Source organism: Nomascus leucogenys, chromosome 17 (genome assembly GCF_006542625.1).
Source record: "Nomascus leucogenys isolate Asia chromosome 17, Asia_NLE_v1, whole genome shotgun sequence".
NCBI lineage: Eukaryota > Metazoa > Chordata > Mammalia > Primates > Hylobatidae > Nomascus > Nomascus leucogenys.
In genome coordinates, this window is record NC_044397.1 from 6,241,346 (window position 1) to 6,262,223 (window position 20,878).

General features: G+C 43.2%; 1 protein-coding gene across 2 annotated transcripts in view; it reads left to right on the forward strand.

Annotated features, from left to right (window-relative positions):
- BICRAL (BRD4 interacting chromatin remodeling complex associated protein like) overlaps positions 1–20,878 on the forward strand; it is an 80,588-nt gene that overhangs the window by 24,607 nt on the left and 35,103 nt on the right. The window contains exons 2-6 of one of the 2 annotated variants that reach the window (XM_030797040.1): positions 417–512; positions 12,352–12,397; positions 13,125–13,173; positions 13,264–13,332; positions 18,809–20,488. In XM_030797040.1, the coding sequence (XP_030652900.1) occupies positions 12,357–12,397; positions 13,125–13,173; positions 13,264–13,332; positions 18,809–20,488 (1,839 nt within the window). In that variant the 5' untranslated portion in view covers positions 417–512; positions 12,352–12,356. The remainder of the gene's footprint in view (positions 1–416; positions 513–12,351; positions 12,398–13,124; positions 13,174–13,263; positions 13,333–18,808; positions 20,489–20,878) is intronic. The other variant, XM_030797041.1, reaches the window with a different exon arrangement.

The window sequence follows — 20,878 nt, forward strand, 5'->3', positions numbered from 1 at the left end:
AATTCTCCTGCCTTAGCCTCCTGAGTAGCTGAGATTGCAGGCATGTGCCACCACACCTGGCTGAGTTCTGTATTTTTAGCAGAGACGGGGTTTCACCATATTGGCCAGACTTGTCTCGAACTCCTGACCTTAGGTGATCCACCCACCTCAGCCTGCCAAAGTGGTGGGATTACAGGCGTGAGCCACTACGCCCGGCCAAATTTTTAAATTTCTAAGTTTTTCTTGTAATAATTTGCCTTACTCTTTTCCACCCACTCCTCCTTGCTTTTAGGAGGCCCTAGCTGATGACAAAATAAATGAAGAAATGCTTGGTTGAATAATAACTAAAAAACTTAAAGCCAATCATGCTGAGTTTGACAGCTTCTTTTCTCCCCAAATGGATATAATTGTGAAAATATTGTCATGTTTTCTTCTAGCAAAACGTCATATTATTTCACAAAAAGCCCAGCGATTTCACCTGAAGAAGCTTGGGAACTCCTGCCAAAAATTGTAGCACTTCTCACATTGCAATGGTAATGAATTGTTGCATGTCTGTCTTCCAAAAGAAAGTGAGTTCCTTCAAAACGGGAACCATGCCAGAAGGTGAAGTCTTGCAATTTCAAAATTTAACAGCACAGAACAATTACAATATAGTAAAAAGAATGAGATGAGAATACTTTATATCCTTATCGACATGAATCGTTATTTGCCCTGCATAAGTGGCTATCCGTGGCATAACTTTTTGATGATGACACCCATTGAAAAACTGTTTGCTCAAACACAATAGTTCACTTTTCAGCCTTGCTTCTTCTGTTCTACAAAATGTGAAGGATTTTTAAATTTGTTATTACATTTATGTCATACTATTTTATGTTCCCACCCCCTAGCATAGTACCTGGCGCTAATGTTAGTTAAATGAATAATGAATATTCTTTACGCCCATTGAATAGCTTTATTAGAGATAGGAATTAAAGAATTAGCCTTTCTAATTCCCTAAGCTGTTCTTCAACGGTAGAAAACAAAAGGAGGCACAGGAGAAAACTGTATAGACAATTTAAATATCTGTCCTCCTTTGTTCTTCCTTTCTCCTATCCTCCCTCTTTCTGAATACTCTGATCCTATAATTTCTGCTGATGAACTCATATAACCCCTTCAAGAGATTTGGTTCAAGACCTTACAAATGACTATGGGGCCAAAATCGAGTAACCGGGACTGGATTTAACTTCCTGTGTAAAAATGGTGAAAATCAGACACAATATATGAAATAATGGTATTTTAGATATTAGATATCAGGCAGCACAGGACAGTGACTCCTGAGAGGACAAAACAAATGAGATGAGCCCTGTAACCAACCCAGCTTACTGTCAAGAGTGTTTCCTTACCATAGTTCAGGGGAGGAGGAACCCACAGGAAGGCTGATAATCTTCCTGAGTTGAGCTGATGCCTCTGAGAGATTAAAATGGTCTAAATTCGCCCGGGCGCGGTGGCTCACACCTGTAATCCCAGCACTTTGGGAGGCCAAGGCAGGCGGATCACGAGGTCAAGAGATGAGACCATCCTGGCCAACATGATAAAACCCCGTCCCTACTAAAAATACAAAAATTAGCTGGGCATGGTGGCACGTGCCTGTAATCCCAGCTACTCCCAAGGCTGAGGCAGGAGAATCCCTTGAACCCGGGAGGCGGCTGTTGCAGTGAGCCGAGATTGCGCCACTGCACTCCAGCCTGCCGACAGAGCAAGACTCCAACTCAAACAATAAAAAAAAAAAAAAAAAAAAAATGGCCTACGTTCCCAGGGCAGAGTACCAGAGAGAGAGAGGGCACTACACTACACTCCACTATCTGGAGATCTACAGAGTCGTTCTCAAGTTTTCAGCTGATAACTGATGTGTTTAAGAAAACTTCCTAAGTTCTGAGAAGAAGCACTACTTGGAGCTCACATAGGGCAGAGAATAGTTTGTGTTCCCATCTGCAAGAGTGCAAAAATCCTTGTAATTCATAGAATATCAAATGAAGTACTCAGAAGGGTATTTATTGCCTCACTGTAGGGCAAAATGAATCCTAAAGATTGACAAAGCTTAAAAGCAAGCCTTAAAAGGATCAGACAGTTTGTAAAGAAACTTTGTAAAGTAACTTAACTGTGTCCTAGACAAAGCTCAAAAATATCCAACAGCTGATAATGTAAAATTAACAATGTCTGACATCCAATAAAAAAATGACCAGGCATGCAAAGAAGCAGAAAATACCACCCTTAATTGGGACCAACAACAACAACAAAATCAATCAACAGAAACAGACGCAGAAATTATACAAATGATAGAATTAATCATTTTTTGTTGGCCAGATGAGGTGGCTTATGCCTGTAATCCTAACACTTTGTGTGGCGGAGGCAGGCGGATCGCTTGAGGCCAGGAGTATGAGACCAGCCTGGGCAACATGGTGAAACCCTGTATCTACAAAAAATACAAAAATTAGCTAGCCATGGAGCTCATGCCTGTAATCCCATTACGTTGGGAGGCTGAGGCAGGAGGATCACTTGAGACCAGGGGTTCAAGACCACCCTGGGCAACACAGTGAGTCCCTGCCTCTTCAAAAAAAAATTTTTTAAGTTGTTACTATCTTATATAAGTTCAAGAAAATAGTGGAAAGATTAAACAAATAATGGCATGGAATCTCATCTTGGGCCAAGACAACAAAGCAAAAAAAATTTTTAAACAATAATGACATGGAGTATATTAAAAAGACCCAAATTGAACTTCTGGAGATGAAAACTACAATGTTTTAAAATAAAAGTGCACCAAATGAGATTAACAGAAGATTAGAGACTGCAGAAGAAAAGATTTATGAACTTGAAGACATATGAATAGAAGCTATCCTAAATGAAAGCCAGAGAGATTAAAATACTAAAAAAGGCCAGGCATGGTGGCTCACACCTGTAATCCCAGCACTTTAGGAGGCCAAGGCAGGAGGATCGCTTGAGCCCAGGAGTTCAGGACCAGCCTCCTGGACAACATAGTAAAACCCTGTCTCTACAGAAAATACAGAAATTAGCTGGGCATGATGGCAAGTGCCTGTGGTCCCAGCTACTCAAGAGGCTGGGGTGGGAGGATCACCTGAGCCCAGGAGGTCGAGGCTGCAGTGAGCTGTGATCCTGCCACTGCACTGCTGCTTGGGCAGTAGAGCAAAACCCTGTCTCAAGAAAATTAATAAATTAAATTAAAAAAATAAAAGACTGAAAGAAAATACAGCATCATTGAACGTGGGACACTTCAAATAGTCTAATGATGTAATTGTAGTCCCCAAAGAAGAGGGAGGGGCATAAAATATTTGAAAAAATTAATGGCTGAAATTTTTCTAAATTGGAGGGAAACTATAAACCTGCTGATTCTAGAAGCTTAGTGAACCCTAACCACTGGAAGCATGAAGAGAACTACACCAAGGCTTTTCATAATCAGATTGCTTAAAACCAGTGGTAAAGAGAAAAATATTTAAAGCGTCCAGAGGAAAAAATGACACATTATGAAAAAAAGAAAGATAAGAATGATGGCAGACTTTTCTTTGGAAATAATGCAAATGAGAAACAGTACATCAATATCTTTAAAGAACTGAAAGGAAAAAAACCCTGTCAATCTTGAACAATATGCCCAGTGAAAATATATTTCAAAAACGAAGGCAAGATAAACACTTTTTTAGGGGGTGGGGATGGAATCTCTGTCTGTCTCCCAGGCTGGAATGCAGTCACACAACCACGGCTCACTGCAACCTCAACCTCCCCAGGCTCAGGTGGTCCTTCCACCTCAGCCTCCTGAGCAGCTGGGATTACAGGTGCGCACCACCATGCCCAGCTAAATTTTTTATTTTTTGTAGAGATGGGGTTTTTCCATGTTGCCCAGGAGGGTCTCCAACTCCTGGACTCAAGCAATCCGCCCACTTCAGCCTCCCAAAGTGCTAGGATTACAGGTGTGAGCCACCGTGCCCATCTCATACTCTTTAAAGATATATCAAAACTGAAAGAATTCATCAGCAAAGACCTGCACTACAAAAAAAAATTAAAGGATTCCTTTCAGGAGAAGGAAAATGATACCAGATGGAAATCTGGATTTACTTAAGAGAATGAAGAACACTAGAAGTAGTAAATATGTCAGTAAAAATAAAGTGACTGCCGTTCATTTTACCTTCAATAGGGCAGGGAGTAAAAATGTGATTTTGAAGACTGCAACTATTCCGTAGTTCATGTCTGGTTAAAGTCTCTCAATAATTTGCTAACCTCAGCACCTTTTAGAGGTAAATTTGTTTGTATTAGGAAGTTATGACTCATGTTATAGCAACTTACTACAAGTAAAGCAAATGTCAGTAGTTTTTGGTAAGGTATCTCATATTGGCTCTTGGTGGGTTTTTTGTTTTGTTTTGTTTTGTTTTGTTTTGAGACAGGGTCTCACTTTGTCACCCAGGCTGGAGTGCAGTGGCGTGATCTCAGCTGACTGTAGTCTCGACCCCCTGAGTTCAAGCCATCTTCACTTGGCTATATACATACACATATGTATATGTATATATATATATATATTTTAGATGAAGTCTCGGTCTGTTACCCAGGTTGGAGTTCAGTGGCGCGATCTTGGCTCACTGCAGCCTCCACCTCCCAGGTTCAAGCGATTCTCCTTCCTGCCTTGGTCTCCCGAGTAGCTGGGGTTACAGGCATGCGCCACCATGGTCGGCTAATTCTTGTATTTTTAATAGAACGGGGTTTCACCTTGTTGGCCAGGCTGGTCTCGAACTCCTGACCTCAGGTGATCTGCCTGCCTCAGCCACTAGGCTATATTTTTGAAAGAAGAAAAAGAACAGAGAAGCAGATAAAGGAGGGAACAAAAACATTTGTAGTAGTGGCCACATACCAAATTTCAGTTTGTGCAGTCTTTGAAATCCTGTTTTATTACTTTTTTTTTTCTTTTTTTTTTTGAGACAGGGTCTCACTCTATCACCCAGGCTGGAATGCAGTGGTGCGATCTCAGCTCACTGCAACTTCCACCTCCTGGTTCAAGAGATTGTCTCATGCCTTGGCCCCCATAGTAGCTGGGATTACAGGCACGCACCACCACGCCCGGCTCATTTTTTTGTATTTTTAGTACAGACAGAGTTTCACCATGTTGGCCAGGCTGTTTTATGACTCTTAAGGGTGAAGTTTGGTTTTCTTCCTTTGCTACTGATCAGAATATCTTTTTTTTTTCTTTTTTTTTTTTTGAGATGGAGTCTCACTCTGTTGCCCAGGCTAGAGTGCAGTGGGGCGATATTGGCTCACTGCAACCCCAATCTCCTGGGTTCAAGCAGTTCTCCTGCCTCATCCTCCTGAGTAGCTGGGATTACAGGCATCCACCACCACATACAGCTAATTTTTTTGTATTTTCAGTAAAGACAGGGTTTCACCATGTTGGCCAGGTTGGTCTCGAACTCTTGACCTCAGGTGATCCGCCCATCCCGGCCTCCCAAATTTGGGATTGCAGGCGTGAGCCACCATGCCCAGCCCAAAATATCTTAAATAGGCAAAACTGATTTGCTGAACTAGGTTTCCTGAAATATCTGTTCTTGCAACCAGTTATGTTTCTTAATGAGACCTTAGATTTTCTCCCTCTGTGTGAAAAAAAAAAAATTAATAGTTTGTTATATCTCTAACTTGGAGGTCTTTGAAGTTTTGCTGTGAGCTTAATTAAATTCAGACTGTTTTTAAGATACGGTATTTCTTGGCGGGGCACGGTGGCTCCTGCCTGTAATCCCAGCACTTTGGGAGCCTGAGGTGGGTGGATCACCTGAGGTCGGGAGTTCGAGACCAGCCTGACCAACATGGAGAAACCCTGTCTCTACTAAAAATACGAAATTAGCCAGGCGTGGTGGTGTGGGCTTATAATCCTATCTCGGGAGGATGAGGTAGGACAGTCACTTGAACCTGGTAAACAGAGGTTATGGTAAGCCGAGATTGCACCATTGCACTCTAGCCTGGGCAACAAGAGAGAAACTCTGTCTCAAAAAAAAAAAAAAAAAAAAAAAGAAAAAAGATACAGTATTTCTTTTAAGACAGCTGATTTGGCTTATTCTCCAGGCCAGTAGGCTGCTTTAAAATGTCCTAAGGGCTGGGCATGGCAATTGTAATCCTGGCACTTTAGGAGACCAAGGTGGAGGATCACTTAAGTGCAGCAGTTCCCAGCATGGGCAACATAGTGAGACCTTGTCCCTACCAAAAAAAAATTAAAAAAAAAAAAGTTGTAAGTATTTAGCTGAGCACTGTAACATACACCTGTAATCCTAGCTACTCAGAAGACTGAAAGGGGAGGATTCCTTGGGCCCAAGAGTTCAAAGCCAGGCTGGGCAACATAATGAAACCCTGTCTCTTCAAAAAAAAAAAAAAAAAGTTCTGAGTATTTGGTATATTTGGTAAACTTAAGGAGAGTGAGCCTTACTTGAGGTTCTTTTTAAATTTTATTTTATTTTTGAGATAGGGTTTGGTACTTTTGCCCGGGCTGGAGTGCAGTGGCAAGATCACGGCTCACTGCAGCCTTCATGTCCTGGGCTCAAGTCATCCTCCGACCTCAGCCTACCAAGTAGCTGGGACTAAAGGCAAGCGCCACCACACCCGGCTAAACTGACTTGAGGTTCTTGTACTTCAAGGACCATTTCTGTCCTCCTTCTCCTTGTTTTATTAATTGTATTTCTTTTTTGATTAGATCTTACATGCACGTGGCACAAATTTCAAAAGGTACAAAAGGACATATAAATAAAGAGTATCAGCCGGGCGCGGTGGCTCACGCCTGTAATCCCAGCACTTTGGGAGGCCGAGGCGGGCAGATCACGAGGTCAGGAGGTCGAGACCATCCTGGCTAACATGGTGAAACCCCGTCTCTACTAAAAATACAAAAAATTAGCCGGGCATGGTGGCGGGCGCCTGTAGTCCCAGCTACTCGGGAGGCTGAGGCAGGAGAATGGCATGAACCCGGGAGGCTGAGCTTGCAGTGAGCCGAGATTGCACCACTGCACTCCAGCCTGGGCGACAGAGCGAGACTCCATCTCAAAAAAAAAAAAGAGTATATCTTCCTCTGTTCCCCAGTCACCCTGTTTTCTTCCCAGAAGCAACTAGTGTTACTGGTTACCAGTGCTTCATTTTAGGTTCTATACATTTACACACACACATCATTTATGTGTGTGTGTGTGTGTGTGTATTTCCCCCACACACACATTTGGGAACATAATGTACATACTATTCTGCACCTTTCTTTTTTAATTGACCATATATCCTTCCAAGTCAGTATGATTAAAACTACCTCATTAGTTTTAATGACTGCAGGGTATTCCACTATGTAGGTAAACCATAATTGATTTAACCAGGACATTTAGTCATGGACATTTAGGGTTTTTAAGAGAGTTTTTCACATTAAGATATAATTTACTTACCATAAAATGCACCCTTTTAAAGTACATAACTCAGTAGTTTAATACAAGAACTCTTTTTTTTTTTTTTTAAGAGGCAGAGTCTGGCTCTGTCACTGTGGCTGGAGTGCAGTGGTGTAATCATAGCTCACTGCAGCCTTGACCTCCTAGGCTCAAGCAAACAATCCTCCCATCTCAGCCTCCCAAGTAGCTGGAACTACAGGTGTGCATCACCACACTCAACTAATTTTTAAATGTTTTGTAGAGATGGGGTCTCACTACATTGCCAGGCAGGTTCAAGAACATTTTTACTGCCCCAGAAAGAAACCCCATACCCATGACATCTAGGGTTTTGCAGTCCTTTGTTAAAACCAATTAATACTAAAATAATAATAATAATAATACTGTCCTGGATATTCTTATACACATATCATTTGGCACATGTGAAAGAATACCCACGTGACTGCTGGTTATGGTGGCACATACCTGTAGGCCCAGCTACTTAGGGGGTTAAGGATCTCTTGAGCCCAGAAGTTCAAGTCCAGCCTGGGCAACATAGAGAGACCCCATCTCTTAAAAAAAAAAAAAAAAAAAAAAGTGAGTAAAAAAGAATATCTGCAGTACAAATACCTGGAAATGGATTTGCTTGGTAAGCTGATCTGTGCACTTAAGATTTTGAAAGACATTGCTAAATTGCCCTCACTAGAGGTTATATGAGTCTGTATCCTGTCGGTGTATAAAAGTTCCTATTTCCCCACTCCCTGCTAGCATAATCCTTCATCCAACTTTTTTATCTTTGCCAATCTGACAGGACATGTAGTATCTCACTACAATATTAATTTATATTTCTAAGTAAGGTTGATTATTTTATATGCTTAAGAGCTAGTTGTATTTCCTTTTCTGTGAATTGATTGCTCATAAACTGATTAAATCTTTGACTAATATTCTGGATGGATCCTGATAAAAAAATTTTCCTTATTTATAAGAGCTCTTTATGTATTAGGGAGAAAAGCCCTGATACCCTGATAAAAAATTTTCCTTATTTATAGGAGCTCTTTATGTGTTAGGGAGGAAAGCCCTCTGGGGTATGAAGTGGAGGTATTTTTCCCAGTTATTTTTGTTTATTTGTTTTAGTCTTTGACTTTGCTTATGATGTGTTTTTCTTTTATCATGCAGAAGCTTTGCATTTTATGTTGTTGACTTTGTCAGTCTTTTATGACTTGTGTGTCTTATCACATCCTTAGACTTTCCTCACTCCAAGATTGTTAAAAAAAAAAAAATTCTCCCATGTGTTATTCTATTACTTTAAGGTTCTTTCTCCCTCCACCATTTAACTCCTAGATCCATCTAGAATTTATTTTTGTGTAAGATATGAGGTGTGAATCTACCTTATTTTCCCCATGTGGTTAACAACTTTTCCCCACCAGTTTGAAATGTCATTTTTACCCTGTGTCCTCTTTTTTTTTTTTTTTTTTTTTTTTGAGACAGAGTCTCGCTCTGTCGCCCAGGCTGGAGTGCAGTGGCGCAATCTCGGCTCACTGCAACCTCTGCCTCCCGGGTTCTCGCCGTTCTCCTGCCTCAGCTTCCCGAGTAGCTGGGACTACAGGTCGTGGGCCCGGCTAATTTTTTGTATTTTTAGTAGAGACAGGGTTTCACTGTGTTAGCCAGAATGGTCTCGATCTCCTGACCTCGTGATCCACCCGCCTCAGCCTCCCAAAGTGCTGGGATTACAGGCGTGAGCCACCACGCCTGGCTTGTCCTCTTGATTAAAAGCTATTATTTAAGATGTTTGTTGGTGCAATTCAGAACAATTTTAAATATTAGCTTTAATTTTTTAAGAGAGGTAGTCAGGTGTTCAGGACAGTGATTTCTGAACTCTTGGGGTGCCTACAGCCCCCTTCCCTCCACGACAAATCCCACTGTCGAGTGCTGCTATTTACAGAGGGGAAGACGTCTTGCTCACGTCTGTTGGGCCAAGAAATAGTTTCCAATCACTCATCCAGGGATTTCCCCTTAGCCTCATAAAATCCACCTGGGGTCAGCCCCCCATCTAGGGATTCCAGGGTTGTTACTTGAATGTGAAAAGAGCCTCAACAGGAGTCCAGAAGTAAAGGGAGAATCTTTCCAGAGAAAACAAAATTCTTCACTTTTGGGTCATTAGTGACTGATCTTCAGATTACCTTCTCATTTTATTTTTTCTTATTTTTATTTTTAATTTTATTTTTTGAGACAGAATCTCGCTCTGTCACCCAGGCTGGAGTGCAGTGGCGTGATCTCAGCTCACTGCAACCTCTGCCTCCCAGGTTCAAGCAATTCTCCTGCCTCAGCCTCCCGAGTAGCTGGGACTACAGGCATGTGCCACCATGCCTGGCTAATTTTTTGTATTTTTAGTAGAGACGGGGTTTCACCGTGTTGGCCAGGCTGGTCTTGAACTCCTGACCTCAGGTCATCCACCCACCTCGGCCTCCCAAAGTGCTGGGATTACAGGCATGGGCCACCACACCTGGCCTATCTTCTCATTTTAAAATCATAGACAATTTTTACAATTTTGCTTTGGTAAATTTACTTTGATGGACCATAGGTCATCTGGTGAAAGGAACCCCTGGATTAGGCTATATTATGACTACATTTTGGCATTATTTGAAGCTAGAGAATACAGGGCTAAGGGTCATCTCTTTTAATTTGAAACTGTTTAAGGTGAGAAAAGAGTGTAGGCCTTTAAAAAGTAGAATTCTCAGGGTACCCCTGACTGTAAAGGCTCCTAGAGTTGTACCTACTGGGACCAGAGGAGAAGGCCTGTATGGCAGTTCGGGATGCTGCTGATAGGGTAGATATCCCCAGGGAGGCTTCTTTCAAGCCAAGTGTTGGACTCCCTGTTTTGTTTGGTAGAGAAGGTTGCACAATGGCTTTTAATCTCATTTAGTATTATAAAAGTGTTCTGTTTGCACTACTCAAGGAGTAGTTTGTCACTCTAAACTTAGGGGTAGCAGATGTTCTCTGTGCTTGAAAGTGCTGGTGGTAGTAACACCTCAATGGAGTGACTGGTGTTGACTTCCTGCCTCAGGGCTTGTTTAACCCTTAGGGCACCTCATCCAGTAGAGGAACTAGGCAAGTGTGTCAAGTAAGGAGGGAAGCTGGGAGAGTTGTGGAAGTGTTTTTCTTTGGTATAGGCTATTTTTCACTTACATTTTTATTAATTAGTTTGTTCCAGAGACAGACACTTTAAAAAAATGAATTCACAAAGGATACAGGGGAATTCAATTTAAGTGGTCATGTTAAAAAAGTAATATCTCCTTTATAGGCTTAATGTATGTCATAATTGGCTAATTTATTCCATATGATTGTTGATGCCTGAGAGACAAGCCTATGTTATGCTGATGAGCCATGGTTAATATAATTTTATCTCACTAAATGTCGTCAGGATTTAAGGGAAGACCTTCACACAGATTTCTCTGTATTTATGTGATGATCATTTTCCTGCTTTTCCTTTCTGTCCCATCTTCACTCCTCCACAGTCATGTTACACTAGTATAGTCATGTGAGTGTGCCCGTGAGTAACTCGAAGTTGAGTTCTAAAAAGCAGGTTTCACTTAACCAGCTGCCCTTGTCAGTTTCAGCCTTGGGAGTCACCTTTTGGTATCTTTTCCCACTCCTTCTTCCTCCTTTCTCAACCATCATTTCTCCTCTCCACTGGATTCTACTCACAGGGTTTGTAATCTCCCAGATCATTCAGCATCTGAATGAATTCAGCCACCAAGGGGAAGATCCCTGGCAGATCCCAGTGGGGGTACTTACCCCTTCCAGACTCTTCCTGAGGAAAGCAAGTTACCTTCCATGTAGCAGGAGTACATTTTATACTAGTTTGGCCTTGTGACTGTTAGAGTGGGAAGTCTGAGGGAATTGGAGAAGAGATGCAATTTTAACAGAGGAAAAACATTTAGTAGAGACTGTCCCTTCTGCCTTCTTCGGGCGTGTCCCTCTTCTGGGCATCTCTTCAGGATTTCATTCCTACGTCCAACTGCCGTTCACAACTGCCCTTTCCAACTGCTCCAGAACTCTTGGCCCTGGCATTCCGTGATGTAAATTATTCCAAATTATTCCACGCATGGCTCAAAATGGGTGTGAAGCGGTGTTGCCAGGTGTCGGATCACTAGTGTAAGTTTCCCAGTCTGTGGGGAGAGCTGCTCTTGGAATCTGTGCAGTTGTTGTTGTTTCAGCCGAAGCATAGTCATTTCACTGGCTAAGCTTGACGCTGTCGCTGGCGGAGGAGAGAGGGATCTCAGGGCCTGGAACTGGGGTGAACTTTTTTGGTTGAGATTCTCTACTTTAAGGATTCTAGTGTTAAGATGTAGATTGTTTGGAGTTGAACAGGGGTGGTGCTGCTGCAAAAGGAGAATGCAGGACTGGCAGGCCAGAGCCTGCAGAGACTGCCTGCGGCTAGGGTGCCCCCTCTTCTCTCTCTAAATGCAGGAAGAACCATTTTCCTATCTTTCTAAAGATAGCCAGAATATGGCAAAAAATGTCGATTGCTCACCATGTTTAGGAACATTGAGTCACAAAATTAAAAGACCTCTATGTCTATGAAATCTTTTCTAAAACATAAATATTATTTCTCCCCTTGTTTATTGTACATTTTGAGGAAGTTACTATTCATGGTTTATAGCCCCGTGGGGGGAATCTGCATGTGAGGGAGGTTGCTGCCAACTATCTTTGATTTGTCTAGATTCTTTTTTGACTTATAAGTTAAGGGTTTGTTTTCAATAAAAAGTTTAAATTGAATACTTTATCTCTCAAATGACCACAAAATTTTTTAAATTACATTAATAATAAGCAGAGGAAAACTCACATGAATTACAGTTATTTATCCAGAAAAGTGTAAGGCATACTTTTGTATTGCATTGATACTACTGTCTTTAATCTGCTTTACTGAAACCTGTTTTCCTCTCCCTTTTCTTTATAGTTGTCATGGATGATGATGATGACTCGTGTCTCCTTGATCTTATTGGGTAAGATGCTTATTCCAAAACCCGGGTAAATCAAATGTGTGAGGTTTGCTGAACACTAAGACAACCTAATAGCATATTAACACCTGGTAGGTATTTTAAATAAAAATTAAATAATAATCATAGGTTTAGTAGAGAAACAGAGACATGATTAACATAGGTGTTGTAATTCAGTAATTCTTTTTTTTTTTTTCCTTTTGAGACAGGTCTCACTCTGTCACCCAGGCTAAAGTGCAGTGGCACCATCTCAGCTCACTGTAGCCTCCACCTCCCAGGCCCACACGATCCTCCCACCTCAGCCTCCCAAGTAGTGGGGACTACAGTCACGCACCACCATGCCTGGCAATTTTTTTTTTTTTTTTTTTTTTTGTAGCGACAGGGTTTTGCCATGTACAAGCTGGTCTCCAGCTCCTAGACTCAAGTGATCCTCCTGCCTCAGCCTCCCAAAGTGCTGGGATTACAGGCATGAGCCACTGCGCTCAGCAAGTAATTATTTATTAAATTTATTTCCTAATAAATCCCAGGAGGCAGAAGTGAATAATAATAGGAAATGGCACAATATCAAAACAAAAACAAGATTAAAAAAAAAAACCTACTAATTGTTTTAAAATAGGGAGAGGATTTTACTCAGGTAATAAATCATTTTCTTTCTACTCTAGTAAAAATTAGTTCTAAATATAGATAGTGTATTTGTTTGTTGTTTTATCTCTTTTTTTCCTCTCTTTTCTAGAGACCCACAAGCATTGAACTATTTTCTACATGGACCTAGTAATAAATCTGTAAGTAATGTGTAGAATACCACAGACGTCTATTTTGTTTCTGCTTTACAGTTAAAGTAGTAACCACCTATTGAATTTGTATCTTTGCAGAGCAATGATGACTTAACTAATGCAGGATATTCTGCAGCCAATTCAAATTCAATTTTCGCCAACTCTAGTGTGAGTATTGGAAACTAAATGCAATGATTAAATGGTTTCTGTCAGATTGATGCCTTGTGAACTGAGTCTTTAACTGCCTTTGTATCATGAGAATCCTTACCTTGTCTGTTGTAATTAATTTTATTTTATTTATTTATTTTGAGATGGGGCCTCACTCTGTCGCCCAGACTGGAGTGCAGTGGTGCGATCATAGCTCGCTGCAGACTCAACCTCCCAGGCTGAAGCGATTCTCCCACCTCAGCCTCCCGAATAGGTGGGACTACAGGTGCACGCCACCACACGGGCTAATTTTTGTATTTTTAATAGAGACAGAGTTTCGCCATGTTAGCCCAGCTGGTCTTGAACTCTCAGGCTCAAGCAATCCACCTACCTTGGCCTCCCAAAATGTTGGAATTACAGGTGTGAGCCACTGCGCCCAGCCCGTTGTAATTTATGTAAGAAGAAAATCTATTGAATTATGTAGACATTTTCTACTTTTAACTTAGTCAATTAAGACAAGCTATGTGGCCAGGTGCAATAGCTCACACCTGTAATCTCAGCACTTTGGGAGGCCGAAGTGGGAGAATCATTTGATCTCAGGAGTTCAAGATCAGCCTGGGCAACATAGCAAGACCCTGTCTCTATTTTTAAAAAAGAAAATAGGCTGGACGCGGTGGCGCGCGCCTGTAATCCCAACACTTTGGGAGGCTGAGGCGGGTGGATCACGAGGTCAGGAGTTAAAGATCAGCCTGGCCAAGATGGTGAAACCCCATCTCTACTAAAAAAACAAAAAAAATTAACCAGGCATGGTGGTAGGCGCCTGTAATCCCAGCTACTCAGGAGGCTGTGGCAGAGAATTGCATAAACCCCGGATGCAAAGGATGCAGTGAGCCGAGATCGCGCCACTGCGTTCCAGCCTGGGCGACAGAGCGAAACTCCGTCTCAAATAATTAATAAATAAATAAATAAATAAATAAATAAAATAATACACCAGGCACGGTGGCTCACACCTGTAATCCCAGCACTTTGGGAGGCCGAGGCAGGCAGATCATGAAGTCGGGAGATCAAGACCATCCTGGCCAACAAGGTGAAACCCCGTCTCTACTAAAAACACAGAAATTGGTGTGGTGGCACATGCCTTAATCCCAGCTACTCAGGAGGCTGAGGCAGGAGAATCGCTTGAACCAGGGAGTCAGAGGTTGCAGTGAGCCGAGATCGCACCATTGCACTCCAGCCTGGCCACATAGCGAGACTCTGTCTCAAATAAATAAATAAATAAAAATAATAAATAATAAAAAGACAAGCTATATGAGGTTGTCTTTTAAATAATAAAAAGAGAAGCTATATATCCACTTTGCCATTTTTCTAAGCTTTCAACTTTCTTTTTTTGAGACGGAATCTTGCTCTGTTGCCCAGGCTGGAGTGCAGTGGCACGATCTCGCCTCACTGCAGCCTCTGCCTCCTGGGTTCAAGCAATTCTTCTGCCTCAGCCTCCCTAGTAGCTGGGATTACAGGTGCCCACCACCACACCAGCTAATTTTTGTATTTTTGGTAGAGACTGCGTTTCTCCATGTTGGCCTAGATGATCTTGAACTCCTGATCTCAAGTGATCCCTGCCCCATTGCAGGCGTGAGCCACTGCACCTGGCCTCACCATTCTTTTTTTTTTTTTTTTTTTGAGACAGAGTCTCGCTCTTTCACCCAGGCTGGAGTGCAGTGGCGCGATCTCGGCTCACTGCAAGCTCCGCCCCCCGGGGTTCACGCCATTCTCCTGCCTCAGCCTCCCTTGTAGCTGGGACTACAGGCGCCTGCCACCTCGCCCGGCTAATTTTTTGTATTTTTAGTAGAGACGGGGTTTCACCGTGTTAGCCAGGATGGTCTCAATCTCCTGACCTCGTGATCCGCCCACCTCAGCCTCCCAAAGTGCTGGGATTACAGGCGTGAGCCACTGCGCCCGGCTACATTCTTTCTAAAATGACTCAGAAATGTTACAACCTGAGAAACTCATATTAGAATGTTTTGAACCTTGTTACATAATAATCTTTAAAGAAATTATTCTTAATTCATAGTTACTTGTAAGTTGTTTTCATCTTAAATGAGAAAAAAAAAGATAATAACACTTGAGCATTTAGTATGTGCTTGGCATTAAGAGCTTAACATATATTAACCTCAGCCAGACATGGTGGCCCATGCCTGTAATCCCACCATTTTAGGCGGCCAAGGCAGGAGGATTACTTGAGCTCAGGAGTTTGAGACCAACCAGCATAGTGAGACCCCATCTCTACAAAAAATTTAAAAATTAGACCAGTGGCTGGGCGCAGTCGCTCACGCCTCTAATCCCAACACTTTGGGAGGCCGAGGCAGGCAGATCACGAGGTCAGGAGTTCGAGACCAGCCTGGCCAACATAGTGAAACCCCATCTCTACTAAAAATACAAAAAATTAGCCGGGCGTAGTGGCGTGTGCCTGTAATTCCAGCTACTCAGGAGACTGAGGCAGGAGAATTGCTTGAACCTGGGAGGTGGAGGTTGCCGTGAGCCAAGATCACGCCACTGCACTCCAGCCTGGGTGACAGTGCAAGACTCCGTCTCAAAAAAAAAAAATTGACCGGGCGCGGTGGCTCACGCCTGTAATCCCAGCACTTTGGGAGGCCAAGGTGAGTGGATCATGAGGTCAGGAGATCAAAACCATCCTGGCTAACACGGTGAAACCCCGTCTCTACTAAAAATATAAAAAAATTAGCCGGGCATTGTGGCGGGCGCCTGTAGTCCCAGCTACTTGGGAGGCTGAGGCAGGAGAATGGCTTGAATCCGAGAGGTGGAGCTTGCAGTGAGCCAAGATCGCGCCACTGCACTTCAGCCCGGGCGACAGAGCGAGACTCGGTCTCAAAAAAAAAAAAGAAAAAATAGATGAGCATGGTGGTGCGTGCCTATAGTCCCAGTCCTGCTGAGGCAGGATCCCTTGAGCCCAGGAGTTGGAGGCTGCAGTGAGCCAAGATTGTGCCACTGCACTCCAGCCTAAGTGACAGAGTGAGACGCTATCTCAAAAAAAAGAAACCCAAGACATGTATTAACCTCATTTAATCTTCACAATGATTCCATGAAGTGGTTCTATTAAGATACATATTTTGGCCGGGTGCAGTGGCTCACACCTGTAATCCCAGCACTTGTGAGAGGCCGAGGTAGGTGGATCACCTGAGGTCAGGAGTTCAAGACCAGCCTGGCCAACATGGCAAAACCCTGTCTCTACTAAAAAATACAAAAATTAGCTGGGCGTGGTGGTGGGTACCTGTAATCCCAGCTACTTGGGAGGCTGAGGCAGGGAGAATTGCTTGAACCAGGGAGGTGGAAGTTGCAGTGAGTCGAGATCAGGCCACTGTACTCCAGCGTGGGTGACACAGTGAGACTCTGTCTCAGGGGAAAAAAGAAAAAAAGATACATATTTTAGAGATGAGGAAACTAAAGCACAGAAAGGTTAAGTTACTTGGCCAAATAGTACACAGCCATGAGTTGCAGAGCTAGGATTCTAACCCAGGCCACCAGGCTCTGGAACTCATGGTCTATTTTTTTTTTTTTTTTTTTTTTTTTGAGACAGAGTCTCGCTCTGTCACCCAGGCTGAAGTGCAGTGGTGCAATCTCGGCTCACTGCAACCTCCACCTTCTGGGTTTCAGCAATTCTCCTGCCTCAGTCTCCTGTGTAGCTGGGATTACAGGCGCATGTCACCACGCCCGGCTAATTTTTGTATTTTTAGTAGAGATGGTGTTTCACCCAGTTGGCCAGGCTGGTCTTGAACTCCAGACCTCAGGTGATCCACCCCCCTCGGCCTCCCAAAGTGCTTGGATTACAGGAGTGAACCACTGTGCCCAGCCTCCATGTTCTTAACCTCTAGGAGCATGTAGGCAAGAAACCTGACCTGGGGGATTGGGATGTCCTGCCTGGAAACTACATCGAGATTACTGTGTTTGAGCCTTAGGTTCCCTTACTCTTTTCAGTTGCTTTGTTCTGCTGTAGATGGTAGTCAGAAGTTGTACTGCCCAAGGTTGACTCCTTGCCCTACCACTTATTAGCCATGTAACTTTAGATATATCACTAAATCTCTGAGGGTCAATTTCCTCTCTTTTTTTTTTTTTTTTTTTTGAGACAAAGTTTTGCTCTTGTTGCCCAGGCAGGAGTGCAATGGCGCAATCTTGGTTCACCGCAACCTCTGCCTCCCAGATTCAAGCGATTCTCCTCCCTCAGCCTCCTTAGTAGCTGGGATTACAGGCATGCACCACCACGCCCAGCTAATTTTTTTTTTTTTTTTTTTTTTTTTTTTTTTTTTTTTTTTTTTTTTTGAGACGGAGTCTCACTCTGTCGCCCAGGCTGGAGTGCAGTGGCGCGATCTTGGCTCACTGCAAGCTCCGCCTCCTGGGTTCATGCCATTCTCCTGCCTCAGCCTCCTGAGTAGCTGGGACTACAGGCGCCCGCCAACACGCCCGGCCAATTTTTTGTATTTTTAGTAGAGACGGGGTTTCACTGTGTTAGCCAGGATGGTCTCGATCTCCTGACCTTGTGATCCGCCCGCCTCGGCCTCCCGAAGTGCTGGGATTACAGGCTTGAGCCACCGAGCCCGGCTAATTTTGTATTTTTAGTAGTCTCTGTTATAACACTGATCTCCTGTAAGGCTTGTGAATCATAGCATTTCTGACATTTCATTTTGAACAAATAATCACTACATATGATGCCATTAAACCCATAAAGTAGATATTTGGCCTGTCCCTCAACATTAATGATTTTTATTTAGCAACTCTCCTACTTCCATGTGAGTATTAATTCTATCTTTTCAAATTGCTTCATTCAATATGTATTTATTGGCAACTTTTTTTGCATCATGTCGGTGTAGTAGAAATATCAAAAATACTCTGAGGCCGGGGACGGTGCCTCACGCCTGTAATCCCAGCACTTTGGAAGGCCAAAGCAGGAGGATTACTTGCATGCAGTAGTTCAAGACCAGCCTGGGCAAGATGGTGAAACCCCATCTCTAAAAACCAAAAACAAAAAAATTTAGCTGGGTGTGGTGGGGCACACCTGTAGTCCCACCTACTCAGGAGGCCGAGGTGGGAGGATCTCATGAACCCAGGAGTTTACAGCAGCAGTGAGTTATTATTGGGCCACTGCACTCCAGCCTGGGCAAAAGATCGAGACCCCAGATCAAAAAATAAACAAATAAGTAAATAAAGTCTGTGGCAGTATCTCAAAAAAATGAAGCTAAGCTCCAAGTAGTCCTCAGTATGTTCGCATTATCTATCTGCTTTCTATAAAATAATTTATCAGCATGATGGATGCATATACTTATAATGTCAAGCATCATTACGATGGAAATAAAATATCAGAATAAGGTGAGCAGTTTAGAGAGTTGTGCCTGAGAAGCAGCTTTATTCATATTCAAAAGTAAGATTAATTTTTATGCATTGTTTTCAAAGGTTACATCTGCCATGTAACATACTGTTTATTTTTTAGAATGCTGATCCTAAGTCATCCCTCAAAGGTGTAAGCAACCAGCTTGGAGAAGGGCCCAGTGATGGACTGCCACTTTCAAGTAGCCTCCAGTTTCTTGAAGATGAACTCGAGTCTTCTCCTCTTCCTGATCTCACTGAGGACCAACCTTTTGACATTCTTCAGAAATCCTTGCAAGAGGCCAATATCACTGAACAGACATTGGCAGAAGAGGCATATTTGGATGCCAGTATAGGTTCAAGCCAACAGTTTGCACAAGCTCAGCTTCATCCTTCTTCATCAGCATCCTTTACTCAGGCTTCTAATGTTTCTAATTACTCAGGTCAGACGCTGCAGCCTATAGGGGTGACGCATGTGCCTGTTGGAGCATCGTTCGCAAGCAATACAGTGGGTGTACAACATGGCTTTATGCAACATGTGGGGATCAGTGTTCCCAGCCAGCATTTGTCTAATAGCAGTCAGATTAGTGGTTCTGGTCAAATACAATTAATTGGATCATTTGGTAATCATCCTTCCATGATGACTATTAATAACCTAGATGGATCTCAAATCATATTAAAGGGCAGCGGGCAGCAAGCCCCATCAAATGTGAGTGGAGGGCTTCTGGTTCATAGACAGACTCCTAATGGCAACTCCTTGTTTGGGAACTCCAGTTCCAGTCCAGTAGCACAGCCTGTTACTGTTCCATTTAACAGCACAAATTTTCAAACATCTTTACCTGTGCATAACATCATCATACAAAGGGGTCTTGCACCAAATTCAAATAAAGTCCCAATTAATATACAGCCAAAGCCTATCCAGATGGGTCAGCAAAATACATACAATGTGAACAATTTGGGAATTCAGCAGCACCACGTACAACAAGGGATCTCCTTTGCTTCTGCAAGCTCACCCCAGGGCTCAGTAGTTGGTCCACACATGTCTGTGAACATTGTAAACCAACAGAACACAAGAAAGCCAGTCACCTCACAGGCAGTGAGCAGCACTGGGGGCAGTATTGTTATTCATTCCCCCATGGGCCAACCTCACGCACCCCAAAGTCAGTTCCTCATACCTACAAGCCTTTCTGTCAGTTCCAACTCGGTACACCATGTCCAGACTATAAATGGGCAACTTCTTCAGACTCAACCCTCTCAGCTCATTTCTGGCCAAGTGGCCTCAGAGCATGTCATGTTGAACAGAAACTCTTCCAACATGCTCAGGACCAACCAACCATATTCTGGACAGATGCTGAACAACCAGAATACTGCCGTCCACTTAGTGTCTGGGCAGACATTTGCTGCCTCTGGAAGTCCAGTGATAGCCAATCATGCCTCTCCTCAGCTTGTGGGTGGACAGATGCCCTTGCAGCAGGCATCCCCAACCGTATTACACCTGTCACCTGGGCAGAGCAGCGTTTCCCAAGGAAGACCTGGCTTCACCACCATGCCCTCGGTGACAAGCATGTCAGGACCTAGTCGATTCCCTGCTGTCAGCTCAGCCAGCACCGCCCATCCTAGTCTTGGGTCTGCAGTTCAGTCTGGTTCATCAGGATCAAACTTTACAGGAGATCAGCTGACCCAGCCGAACAGGACTCCAGTACCAGTCAGTGTGTCTCATCGTCTTCCAGTTTCTTCTTCCAAGTCTACCAGCACCTTCAGTAACACACCTGGAGCAGGAACCCAGCAACAATTCTTCTGCCAGGTAATGCCCTTTCCCAAATAAATATTTGGCTGATTATAGAATGGAAAAATGAGATGTGTATTTACTAGAATATAATTTTCATCCTAGGCATCCAATTTCTTAAAAATTTTAGGCCAGGCATAGTGGCTCATGCCTGTAATCCCAACACTTTGGGAGGCCGAGGCTGGAGGATCACTTGAACCCAGGAGTTCGAGGTCAGCCTGGGCAACATAGTGAGACCCTGACTCTACCAAAAATTTAAAAATTAGCTGAGTGTGGTCGTGCACACCTGTAGTCCCAGCTACTCTGGAGGCTGAGGCAGGAGAATAGCTTGAGCACAGGAGGTTGAGGCTGCAGTGAGCCATGATTGTACCACTGCACTGGGTGATAGAGTGAGACCCTGTCTCAAAA